At 31.8% G+C, this 13860-nt stretch overlaps 1 protein-coding gene across 2 annotated transcripts in view; it reads right to left on the minus strand.

Annotated features, from left to right (window-relative positions):
• The window catches only part of LOC140435061 (rhomboid-related protein 2-like), a 35913-nt gene that overhangs the window by 7658 nt on the left and 14395 nt on the right, over positions 1 to 13860 (minus strand). For both annotated transcript variants that reach the window (XM_072523747.1, XM_072523746.1), the window contains exons 2-4: positions 13016 to 13125; positions 6678 to 6892; positions 1141 to 1428 (exon numbers count right to left, since the gene is read on the minus strand). In XM_072523747.1, coding sequence (XP_072379848.1) covers positions 1141 to 1428; positions 6678 to 6892; positions 13016 to 13099 — 587 coding nt within the window. In that variant the 5' untranslated portion in view covers positions 13100 to 13125. The remainder of the gene's footprint in view (positions 1 to 1140; positions 1429 to 6677; positions 6893 to 13015; positions 13126 to 13860) is intronic.

The raw sequence follows: 13860 nt of genomic DNA on the forward strand, positions 1-13860 counted from the left end.
TTATGAGAAAATTACAATGGGAAAAAACGGGGTATTAACATAAATGGCCAATACTTGAATCACTTAAGATATGCAGACGACATTGTATTAATAACAGATAAAAGGGAAGAATTGCAAAATATGATGGATGAATTAAATAGCGAATCAACAAAAATAGGTCTACAAATGAATTATAATAAAACGAAAATTATGACCAACCAAGCAGAAGAATTAATAATTACAATTGCACAAACAACTATAGAACAAGTAAAAGAATATGTATATTTGGGACAACTAATTAAATTAAATAAAGAAAATCAGACTGGAGAAATAAAGAGAAGGATACGGTTGGCTTTGGTATCCTTCGGAAAACTTTCCTATATACTAAAAAATAGAAAATACCCCCAATATTTAAAAACAAGAGTCTTCAATCAATGTATACTTCCTGTTCTCACCTACAGTTCTCAAACTTGGACGATTACAAAGGAAAACATGGAAAAAATAGCAAAGACCCAAAGAGCAATGGAAAGGCAAATGCTGAACATCAGGCTATCAGACAAGAAAAGAAATACTTGGATCCGCAACAAAACAAAAGTGACCGATGTATTAACGCAGATAGCAAAACTTAAGTGGAAGTTCGCTGGACATACCATAAGACAGAAAGACGACAGATGGAATAAGATGATTATACACTGGAGACCATATAGTTACAAACGAAAAAGAGGAAGGCCACAAATGCGATGGTCAGATGACTTAAAGAAACACGCAGGCCCTAAGTGGATACAAACTGCCTATAATAGAGAGACATGGAAGAAGGAAGAGGAGGCCTATATCCAAAATTGGACAGTAAGAGCTGTATAGAGAAGTTTGGCCGTTACTGATCTAGCCATTGTATGGATTTGACGTATTTCTTCTTCTACTTTTAAAATTATTAAATTTTTTTTCCTACGCTTACCTAAAAGGGAATTGACAAAATACCTAGCAAAAGAAACACAAAGTAGAATATAGAGAGCAAATAGGTATGATTCTAAACAAAGGGAACAGCAAGAAATAAATAAAGAATAAAAAACGTTAATAATCTATTAGAAGTAAACGCATCCTCTTCTCATTTGGTTCTGATAATTTACGGTGTTCAAATACAAAATAGTTCGGTATACGTACCCAATATGTACAAACATGTACGTCACGAATCTCCATATTTCTTTTTTCTTGTCTGGATCGTAGAGAAGATATCGACCGGTAACGCCGGTTGCAGTAAGTGAAGATCCTTCCTGTGTTAGTTCATCTGTTATGAATAAAGCAAATTCGAGTATAGAAATAAGTAACATAAAAACGGGTGGAGGAAAGCATGAGTATTCATCGCAAAGGTCGGCTCCTTCTTGATCGCCACTTCGAGCTGAACGGAGGCTTATTTCCTGTTTGGGATGTGGTATTAGGTGATGTACATATCTAAAATATTGAATTTAAAATAAATTAGTTGTTAAATACTGAATTGTATGTTTTTGTGAATGGTAGCAAATCTTTCTATACAATAAATTCGCTTGTTAATCTGACAACTTTTAATATTTTTTGCTAAAACCAACTTTTTTTAGTCATACAGGTCAAATGGGATCTTGGCCTTCTGAAATTTCCAGTTCCGTCTCCAATCTCCTGAGATCATCTTTTAAGTTGTGTTTACATTTCAGCCTCAAAATAAGAGGCGAACTACACCGGGTTGTTTTCTGTTTTCATATTTAAAAGTTGTTGGTAACTGCATTCCTTATACAGATCGTTGGTGAGATAGTATCTTTAAAATCAATAAAGAAGTTGTAAACGCTAATTTTCTTATTCGATTAATTATTTATTTATTTGGAATTTGTTTTACTGGGAAGAGTTGCTCAGTTGTCGATTTTTCTTGACAATATTTTCAATCCATAATTAAAACTGGTCATTGAAGATGGAGGTAAAAATTTTTGTACACTTAGTACAAGATGGTTATGCCAAGATACTTTTTAGAGTTCAACTTGTCCCCTTTTTCTATATAGGGTAGATGGGCTCAGTGACGTAGCCAGGATTTTATTTCCATTCCAGGGGTGTACATTCGTTTAAGTTCACCCCCGTTTCTAAAAACCGTTTTAGAAATTTAATCCACCATTGAATTATTTAATTTTTATTTTTATAATTTTTTATAAAAAGAATACTACTCTTTTTTTAATATATTTTTTTGAGTAAGGAGTTTGTCATTAATAAAGAAGCTAGCACAGAAAAATGATGACAGTATAATGGTTAGGATAAAGTATTATTAATGAATATGAAGGTATATGAGAAATAGTATTTGAAAAACAGTATTTGTAAAAAAAATTACTTTTAAATAAAAAAGATTATTATAAAGACAAATTCATAAATATAATAATTAAGGGGTATAGTTTCTAAGTGTACAATCTCCATATTTCACAAAAATTAAGTTAGACATCGCATTACGTCGAGTTTCTAGCCCCGAATCGAAACAATAGAAAATCTCTTTTCCAAATAGACATTACCTATCCAATGAATTTTGAAGGCAGAAAGTTAGACTTCAATTCAAAACGTACAATCTCCAATGACACATTAAATTTTTAAACCGTACAGTCGCCCATCCAATATTTAAAATCAAGGTGTACAATCTCCAATGGGTTTTTCTTGTTTTTAGTGGCGAATTTTTCAAAGCTTGCAATATCCTGTACAGACTTGGCAAGTCTGACATGTCATTACAAGTTTCACGGTAAAACGTTATTTTTACGTTATTAGGTTAGTTGTTACAACGATTGTTAGTTGCATGTGATTTAGGAAGCAGCACAGTTTGTTTACTAAAGTAGTATCGTATTTTTTCGAATTTTTAAAGTTATAAATCGTATAATAGAGGTAAACGTTACTCCAGTACCTAGTAATAAAGCACGAAAAAGGCAACGTTTTTCCACATCGTGGAAAAGAAGTCAGCAAAAAATTTGAGCTAAGTTGCATCAAAGGCTTTTATGTATCTCTGTATAGACATGGATTTTACTTTTAGGTATAGTCCACATTTGCTCCCAATTTATCCGAAATGTGGACACAACAGTTTTGTTTTTCAATGTACTTTACTACAAATGAACGAAATAAAACGTTTTTACTACACCATTTTATGAGACGAAGGAAAAAACCTTTCAAGATAATTTTCTGCTGAAATATTGCAAAACAGTTCCCCTACAGCGTAAAAGCATAAAAAATTCGCAACATGTTGCAAAAACATTTCGAACTCGATTGTCTATTCTGATGAATAAAAACAAAATGTTGGCTGTGTGCAAAAAAGCTTTCATGGACGTTTTGTGTGTAACAAGAAGGCGAATTGATATATTTACAAACAATTTCTATAGAATTTCCCTTTCTGCAAAGGAAAATCGGGGTGGCGATAGAAAGCTGGAAAAGTACACGTTAAAAAAAAATGCTGTTCTCATTGTGAGAATGTGAATCTCATTATAAAAGAGAGGCAAAGCGAGATACAAAGTGTTGCATGTGCTCACCACACAGAATGCTGAAGGTGAACATTTTGCCTATTTAGGATTCAGGTTCTACAAGTGATTTTATAATTCATTCATAATGACTTTTATTTATGTTATGATCTAAGTACCTGACCGTTTAAACGTAAATTGGTAATTTAGGTGTGTTCTATATTATATTGTCTATTATAATGATTATATAGGTGTAATTTTAAAATTTGCTTGTTTTTTCTTTTAATTTTTTAACTGTTTGGTTAATTTTGAATTTATTTGCTATTATTTAAAGAGTCAGGGGGAAAAACAATCTGAGTCCACAAAAACAGTTTTCATGTTTTTTGTGTTTTTTCAATTTCAAAAATTTTATTGCGAAATATCTCTTTTATAAAAATTTAAATTGTTTAGTGGCAAACGAATAAGACAAAACAAAAGTAAAAATAAGATAGAATACGGCCAATAATAATGGCTACTTGGGAGAAAGAGAAGTGCTAAAGTCTTAACATACCATCAAGAATTCTTTATTATTTCTGTTACAATTAATAATTTACAATACGCCTCGATAACATATATGCGTCTGATATACCTCGTCTATCCAGAATACTATCTATCTAGAATAAGGCCAATAATACTGGCTATTTGGGAAAAGGAGAAGTGCTAAAGTCTTAACATACCATCAATAATTCTTTATTATTTCTGTTACAATTAATATATTACAATATATACGTCTGATATACCTCGTCTCAAATAAAAATTTCTGTTTGTGTGTAAGTATGCAAACTGTTTTTGTAAACTTACACCTGGTCGTAAAATGTTAATTCTCGTATTTGATCCATATTGCTTTCGTTAGAAAACAGGTATGAATGTTTACTCAGAAGTGTGTCAATACGTTTTATGGTTTTTGGAATCAATATTCAAAAGGTAATAAATCTTTTAGTTTTATTTATGCATTTTCTTTGTAAATATATAAAAAAAATTATTCATTGCTGAAATTATGCCAAAAACTAACTCACTTTATGGAAATTCATTAAAAGTTCTTTAAAAGCCGTTAAAACTGGCGGTTTACTGCTTCTTATAAATTGTTGGATTGGAGCGGCAATTCAAGCATTCTAAAATCGCATCTCAAGCCGGTCAGTACGACTCAAAAAGCATTCTATAAACGAATCTCAAGCCGGGCAAAAGATATTATATATTCACATCACAAACCAGACACTACGTCTCTCATACACAACAGTGTAATCTGAGTCACTTTCCAACTTATTCGCATACTACGTAAAATTCTCTTCGGATATAAAATTAATTTTAACAAATAAAATTAATTTTAGTTAAATACGTTTTCTACTAAAGTATTTTTGTAATTATTGTGCTATATAAAGATAAAGTGCTTTAAAATTATCAAATATTATTTACTACCATTCAACTTAGAAATTGTTTTGGCAAAGAATTCTTCAATTATTCTTCTTTAAGTGCCGTCTCCCGATCGGAGGTTGGATATCATCATCACTATCTTTACTCTATCTACTGCTGCTCTAAATAGTTCTATAGAACTGCATTTAAACCAGTCCCTTAAATTCTTCAACCATGACACTCTCCTTCTTCCTATACTCCTTCCTCCTCTTATCTTTCCCTGTAATATCAGCCTTAGCAGTTCATATCGCCATGCCATTCCATGCTATTCTAAGCATTCTCCTGTAACACCACATTTCAAAGGACTGTAACTTATTTATGTCTTCTTGCTTTAATGTCCAGCTTTCAAGTTCATATTGCAGTATCGAAAACACGTAGCATCTCAGTACTCTTACTCTCGTTTCTAATCTAAGGTCTTTGTTGCAGAGAATTGTTTTCATTTTTACAAACGCATTTCTTGCTATTTCTATCCTGGCTCTTATTTCGGTTGTTTGATCATTATTGTCTGAAATCCAGGTTCCTAGGTATTTGTATTTATCAACCCTTTCTATCGGTATATTTCCCAAATGTATGTCTGTTGGTATATTTGTTTTCTTTCTTATTATCATGTATTTGGTCTTTTTTATATTCATTTTTAGTCCATATTTTTCACAGAAACTGTTTGTTTTGTTTAGCAGTAATTTGGAGTTGTTCAGCAGAGCTTGCCATAATCACGGTGTCATCTGCATATCTTATGTTATTAATAGATCTTCCCTTTATTATTATTCCTTCACTTTGAGATAGCAATGCTTAAACAATGGCTTTACTATATACATTAAACAGTAATGGGGACATAATACATCTCTGCCTAACTCCTCTCCTGATTTCAATTTCTGTACCTACTGGGTTCGTTATCTAATACGATTTTTGCTCTTTGATTCCAGTAGAGGTTTGTTATTATTCGTAATTCCCTATGGTCTATGTTTTTTGTCTTTAGAATTTGGACTAATTTTTCATGTCTTACTTGGTCAAATGCTTTTTCAAAATTAACGTAACAAACATGCACATCAACATTCATATCCATGCATCTTTGAGCTAACACATTAAAAGCAAATAACGCTTCTCTGGTTTCTAGTCCGTTTCTGAACCCAAACTGACTATTCCTTCTTCCAGTTTTTACTTATACGACCATGTATTATTTTCAGGAATAATTTGAGAATGTGACTTATTAGTGATATTGTTTTGTATTCACTGCAATATTTAGCATTTATCTTTTTAGGGATAGCACAAAAGATGGAGAGTAACCATTGTTTCGGTATGTGTCCTGTTTTGTATACTGAGTTAAATAAGTCTACTATAATGTCTAAGGTTTCATCCTTTATGCATTTTAAGGTTTCTATAGGGATTTGGTCTGGACCTACTGCTCTACCATTTTTGCTGTTTTTTAATGCCATTTTAATTTCCTCTTTTAATATCTTTAAAACCATATCCTCTTCCACTTCTATCTCCATCTGTTCTGTTCTATTGTCTTTGAACAGTTCATTGATGTATTCTGTCCATCTCTTTAATTTGTCGTTAGTATTCATTGTATCTTTCAGTATTCCCGGTTTTCTTGTTCTATTGTTGTGAGTTAATTCTGTAATTTTTTTATGTATATTCTTCAATCTAAGTCTTCATATTCAGCCAGCTCTATTCTCTGGCTCGCTACTTTGTTGTAGAAAAGAGACAGTTCACAATAGGAAGGATGATAAAGAGAAACAAAATAAGAGAAATATAGAAAAAAAAATTTACGAAGTAAAATATTTAAGCCAATAATTTGTTACTTACGTAGTGATACATCGATGTACTAAAGATTGAAAATCTTCACTTTCAACCAGATCTACAAATTCTTGAAAACTAAGCTTGTGATCTTTATCTTTATCAGCGTTCTGGTAAATCTTTTTTATAACTCGACGGGGAATAAAGGTACAGGACGTTTCATGAGTGGAGATATATACTGCCAATTCGTCCAGAGTAATATATCCATTTTTGTCAGTGTCACACTAAAAAAAAAGCAGTTTAATATTATATAAAAAATTTTTATAAACCATTTAGTACCAGTTTTTTTAATGTTTGATTGAATCCACTGTTCTTATTAAATAAAGAAATAAAGTAAAGTAAAAAAAATAAAACCAATTGGAATCCTGTTATATTCAATAATAAACTATAGATATAAAGCTTGAAACAAGAGCTTGGTAATATGGTCATTAATACATATCAACATCGTGACAATGAACAAACACAAACAAGCATGATAATCCATAAAATCAATATTGGAGATGTGTAGGCGATGAGATAACAACCCAAAAGACTTCCATTTGGTTTGCGAAAAGAGCCAAAGATGAAGAAATTATTAGAAATATTAGCCAACAATGAGTCATTGAACCATAAAATTGTCCCCTTCCCCACACCTTACCTGTAGTTCTGGTAAAGAAAGAGGATGATTCTATGTTGTTCTGTTGAATTGACTACTGCCATCTCAATGCGGTAACAAAGAAAGTTGGTTAACCCTTGACCAGAGTAGACGATATATTGAATACTCTCTCCGGGTTCTGTTGGTTGACATGGCAAACATGTTTAGTTTATTTGGATGAAGTAACTGTAGTTGGAAGATCATTCGACGAAAAATCCAAGAATCAGACATAATTGTTTTAACGATTACCTCCAGCCTCCAGCTAATTTAAAACTGAGATTTAAAACTGTCACATGCTTCGAGACAAGTTTGATGCTTAGGTTGTATTGTATCCAGTAAAAGCTGATTATAAGAACGTTGTACATAATGTAATAAAATGGAAAGAAGTACTAAAGAAATGCAGGGAAGAATTCTGAAAGGAGAATAACGTCTAAAAATAAAATAATTTATAATTTTGAATTTTATTTTCAGAGCTATGCTATAATTTCACTATTTGGGAGAGTGATTCATCGTTTAAACGCTGAATATCCTCAAATTTAAATGTACACAGCGGCCCTCGAAAACTACCCGTTTTCTCAATTGCAATTTGCGGTTTCTCATAAGAAATTACACAATATATAAGTAGTATATTTATTTGTGCTTCTCTATAGAAAAATTGACCAGAAGTTGTCGTACAGTGTAGGCAATTCTTGTTCACAAGTAGTAATTATGGTCATACAAAATCTGTATTCTTCCACGCAGCGATTATTACCGTCATAAAAATACCAAAAAACATGATTTTTTCAATAGTAAAAATTTTATTTATATGTTCCGTTTCGTAACATATTTAAATTTATAAAATAAAAATTGATATTTTAAAACATTATTTTTCAATCGTTTGGCAACTTTGGAATTAGCGACGGAACTCCGTTTCAATTCCGACCCACAGAAAGCCGTAAAACTAGTTTTTGCCGAGCAAGTGCCCATCAACAATCGTTCATTTACATTGGCGTTTCTAAGGGTAGTGTATGTGTTGCATTTTGTGAATATATTTTATGCGATAAGTTTGTGTTATTGATAATACGAGTGTTATAGTTTGTCGTTTTATAGTAAATTTTTAGTTATATTCTGTGATTATTTGGTTTGAGTTTTATTGGAGTTGGACGAAAAACCGAGTTGTTCCAAGAGAAGACAGCAAAATTCTGATGTTGATTCCAAAAATGAAAAGCCGCAAAAGAGACGGAAAATGTTAATGTCCGAAGAGAAGGTAATGATACGAAACGTTTATGAAGGAATTGTCTGCAGAAAAATGGCATTAAATGTTAGCCAAGAGGTCGACATTTGTAGCAGTTTAACAAAAGTATCCGTTAGCTGTATTTATCGTGTACTTAAAAATACATCGGAAAATAAAAAGCAAGGAAAAGGTAAAACTAGAGGTAGGAAAAGCATTGTTTTGGATGACAAGACAAGGAATATTATACGTCGAAAAATTCATTCATTTTATTTTCGGAGTGAAATTCCAACACTGAAAAATATTTCTCAAGAGCTCGAAAACGATGACTCCTTACCCAAGATATCTCGTATAGTCTCAATCAAGACCATGGGTGAAATGAACTTTCGATATGTAAAACTCAACAGAAAAAGTATGCTATTAGAAAAAAATAAAATTATTGTGTGGAGAAGAAAATATTTAGAAGAAATACGCAAAATTCGCAGCACTGGACGCAAAATATGTTATTTGGATGAAACCTGGATTAACGAAGGTCATACAGTTGGAAAAGTTTGGCAAGATTTAAATGTCAAAAGTAAACGCGATGCATTTATAGAAGGCTGGTCTACAGGATTAAAAGCTCCATCAGGAAAGGGACAGCGTTTAATCATCACCCATATAGGAAGTGATACAGGGTTCCTTGATGATGGTTTTCTTCAATTTGAGTCGAAAAAAACAGGTGATTATGAATTAATTGAAAGTGAGGATTCAAAAATATCTTACAGAAAAGGGGATTGCATACGAAGAATCAATGCTCAAAATTAAGCTACTTGACATTGCACGGTTAAGGAAAAGTGAATATCTTAAATATGCTGTAGATGAAACTGCAAAAGATTATGGTGTCAAAGTTCTGCGTCTACCACCTTATCATTGCGAACTTAATCCCATTGAACTTATCTGGGCGCAAGTGAAAGGAGAAATAGCACGCAATAACAAAACGTTTAAATTGAACGAAGTTAAGGAACTTTTGATTCAAGCAATCCTCCATGTAACTCCAGAGAAATGGGCTAAATATATAGGCCACATAATTAAAGAAAAACATCGTATGTGGGAACTTGACACTCATATCGAAGTTTTACTAGAGCCAATTATAATTACACCAGGTGGTGAAGATAATGACAGCGATAGCAGCAAGGCATCTTCAGATTTAGACAGCGAATAATATTTTCTAATAGTTTAATAAGAACATCAGCATAAAAAAACCAAAAACAAAAAAAACGAGAAGAACATAGTAAGTGTGTATAGTGTTTGGTGTTTAAATAGAATAGTACACTGTTTTGTTACATCAAACATTATTTTTATTTTGTTTTTATAGAATTTTATTTTGTTTTATAGGATTTTATTTTGTTTTCATTTTATTTAATAAGACAATATGGCTCTTGGCGAACACCCATTTAAAAAAAGTAACGCGCCACAAGACATACCTCTGGGGTGGTGTGGAAACTGTCTTAAAATTTGTTTTAAAAAAATTTCGTTGTGTAACTTTTTAAGGACGGGTCACGTCAAAAGACGTTTTACGTAACTTCCGCGACAGCCGGGTGGTATCAGTAAGCTTTCTGCAAAATTACTTGTTTTTTACAGCTTTTTGTTTGTGACATTCTGTATTTTTAGGGAAATGTAGGGAATGAGCTACAAAATATTTATTCATATGTTTATTTACTGACGTTTCGATCTCTATATCCAGAGACCGTTTTCAATTATACAAATGATAGTAATATTTATTTTCTATGGCTTTTTGCTTGTCGTTCTGTATTTTTAGGAATAATATTGGGAATAAGCGACAATATATTTATTCAAATGTTTAATTTACGGACGTTTCGTAATTCGTAATTTAAGAGACAGTTTTCAAACATACAAATGGCAGATATATTTATTTTTCTATAGCTTTTTGTTTGTGGCATTCTGTATTTTTAGGGAGAAGGTTGGAAATAAGCCACAATATATCTATTTACATGTTTAATACACTGACGTTTCGATCTCTATTCCGTTTTTAAAGATAGAAAAAAAAGAAAATAAATAATATAAGATTATAAAAATATATAATAATAAACAAATAAAATAAATATAACTATTATTTATATCTTTGAAAGCGGTCTTTGGATATAGAGATCGAAACGTCAGTAAGAACTTGTAAATAAATATATTGTGGCCTATTTCGAACATTAATATTTGAAAAATAAAATATAATTAACGTTAAAATAAAAGTGAGTGTACGTCACTGGATTTTCATACCTCTTTCCGCATTTCTGCGCCTTTAAACGATGAATCACTCTCCCAAATAGTGAAATTATAGCATAAGTAGTTTACAATGTATGCTTTAGGATTATAACTTTTAATTTTTTAATCCGTACGCCTCCAAGGTCTGTTAGGACGTGAAATTATAACCATTATTTTGCTATTACTGATAGAGTGTAAACACTTCCTAAAATAAATACAGGAAGCGAAGCGATGGTAGTTTTTAGTGAAAAATTAATAACTTAAGACGTACATTATTTTAGCTACTTTATACGAAAGTACTATTAGGCCAGTAAAGGAAAAAAAGCTGAAAAATCTTATACAGGTTTTGAAGGTTCTAAAAGATATATATTATGAGGGGTAGCTAATGACAAATCCTTGATGGCGTACAGCTGATTTTGCACCGAATAAAAGCAAAATCAGTTGTACATCTTTAAGAATTTGTCATCAGCTATCCCTCATATCGATGGCTTAGTCTGCAAACAAGCTAACTCCACTTTTTTCGTAATATCGTTTTATTTGGGTATTGCTTTCTTTACCCAGCTATATATCAGTTTACAAACCGCTAACTCCTAATTTTTATCATAAGCCTTTCAAATAGCCTGCCCAAAAACAAGCTACCTCCATACATAAGACCCCCACTACGGTAAAAGAGCCAACTCCGTGTTGCGCCAACCGTTAGAAAGTAGTTTAAACGTGGAATTGTGCCCATACGATTGTTATCAAAACAGTCGCTTTATGATTATTATGTTTCGGACTGGTGTTCTACAAACAACGTATTGCCTGTATCGGTGGCAAAATTTTGCAAAACACTTTAGATACGGAAAACATATCATTATTTCATCCTTAAAAAGACGCCTGCGAAAAATGCACGTCATATAAATTGGGTTTTGTATCTGAAGATGAATACAAGAAACACACAACAAGAATAGAGCACGCTCGTGCTGAAAAAGAAAAGCATAAAAACTGAGATTACGTATTTGCAGTTAATGTTCAGGCTCTGCTACAGCACTAAAATCTAATGTATCATCACTGTATTACAAATCTAAACTTAATGTGCATAATTTTTGTGCATTGGATTTAAAAACTAAGGAAGCATACTGCTTTTTATGGAATGAGACAGAAGGTGGGGTTTCCGCTGAAGAACTTGCTTCTCTCATTTCATACTTTCTTAGAGAGAGTAAAGTTCTACCATAAATCTTGGACACCACAGATAAAAAAGTAGTGATTTACAGCGACGGATGCGCAGCTTAAAATCTAAACTTTACGGCTTCAAATGCTTTGATAAATGTGGCGATCATCAGGAACATCGTTATTGAACAGAAGTACCTTGAAGTAGGTTACACATAGATAGAGGTAGATTCTATGCATGCCTCCATAAAAAAAATCTTCGAAATAAAATTATTAATGTACCCGCTGAATACATTATTATTTGCCGAAGGGCTTGCAAAAATCCAAAACCATAATACGTTGAATATTTAGCACATTAATTCTTTAAGTCGTTTAATGATGTCAAATTTCTTAAATACATTCGAAAGTTACTTCCCCAACGGCGTGAAAAAATGACTAACCATCAGAAAGTTCCAGGATCTTCAAGATCTAAAAACCTCCATCACAACTGATTATCATTCCTACTACAATAATCTACCTAATAAAACATTTTTTTAATAATCTAAGTTTCTTATACTGTAATATTTTATTTTTTCTTGATACTTTTGAATTTTAGTTCTTTATATCAATTTGTTTTAAAAGATGTTAAAAAAAAACAGACTAACTCCTTTTTTTTATTTCTTACTGAATATGTATAAAAGCTATCTCCTTTTATGGCGCAAAAAAAAGTTGTAGGTCAAACAAAGTTATTTTTGATTAATTATTATTAACACCAAGCATTAAAATAAAGAATTAAGATTTTGTAATTAACCTTAAGTATAATTATTCATGAACTTAACGGTTTTATGTTCATACTGAAAAATTTGCCTAAATGGAGTTGGCTTTTTTGCAGATTAAGCCATCGATATATACCTTTTTAGAACCTTTAAAAGCCTGTATAGGATTTTTACGTGAAATCGATGATTTTTTCACAGATTGATTGGGGTGTAATTCGACGACTCGCAATTGCTGGCGGTTACATATTTAAAACAATTAACAACACACTGATAAAACTACTACCATGTTAATATTAACAGATATTGCAAACATTTGTTTTACTATTAATTAAGAAAAACTTACCTGTTCGAATACTGCCCAGTGTCTAGAGTCGGTATACCCAATATTATCATCCATCGGTATATTTTCTGATTCATAACGTGCCATTTTTTAGTTTTCCGCTTACTTCGTTACTAATACAAAATAAACATTAGGCATCAACATATAAATATTTCTGTTACATTTTCGATAATGTTCAAGATAAGATTATTTTTTATCGATATCCATTTATCCTAATATTAACGACTTTTATTACACCTTAAATGGTAAAATAGAACAGGTAAGGTGACTAAAGCTTTAAATAAATGTAATGTTTAGATAATAATCCCATGGACATTTCGGTGAGATAATATTTAGTATTTTTTTAAAAATTCCTTATTTATTTGCTGTCGATCATGATCATGATACCCCTTCCGCTTACTAGATCGAGACCAACTTTATTAGTTCAATACCTATCATATATTTCCTTTTATTTTAACTGATGATTTTTTAACAAAAGGTAACCTCCAGTCAACCCAGGATCCTACTACTGGACTAAAGGACTACTGATCTGTTTAACTTTGTCTTGGGGGCAATAATGAGAGAAAGTAAGATTTAAACTACGGGTACCATTTTCCGCTATAAACAGCAATGTATAGCGTACGCAGATGATGTAGTTCTCTTAACAAGAACAAAAAAAAGAACTTGAACACAAGTTTAAGAACTTTGAAGATGAAGCAAGAAAATTTGGGTTGTATATAAATGAAGCGAAAACAAAGTACATTTATGGAAATGCGTGGTGAGATAACAGAACACAATAAATTCGTCACACTTAAAACGAGTGGAAAGGATTACAAATTGCAAAATTGAAAATGTCAGCTAGTTCGAGT

Source organism: Diabrotica undecimpunctata, chromosome 2 (genome assembly GCF_040954645.1).
Source record: "Diabrotica undecimpunctata isolate CICGRU chromosome 2, icDiaUnde3, whole genome shotgun sequence".
In the NCBI taxonomy this organism is placed as follows: Eukaryota; Metazoa; Arthropoda; class Insecta; order Coleoptera; family Chrysomelidae; genus Diabrotica; species Diabrotica undecimpunctata.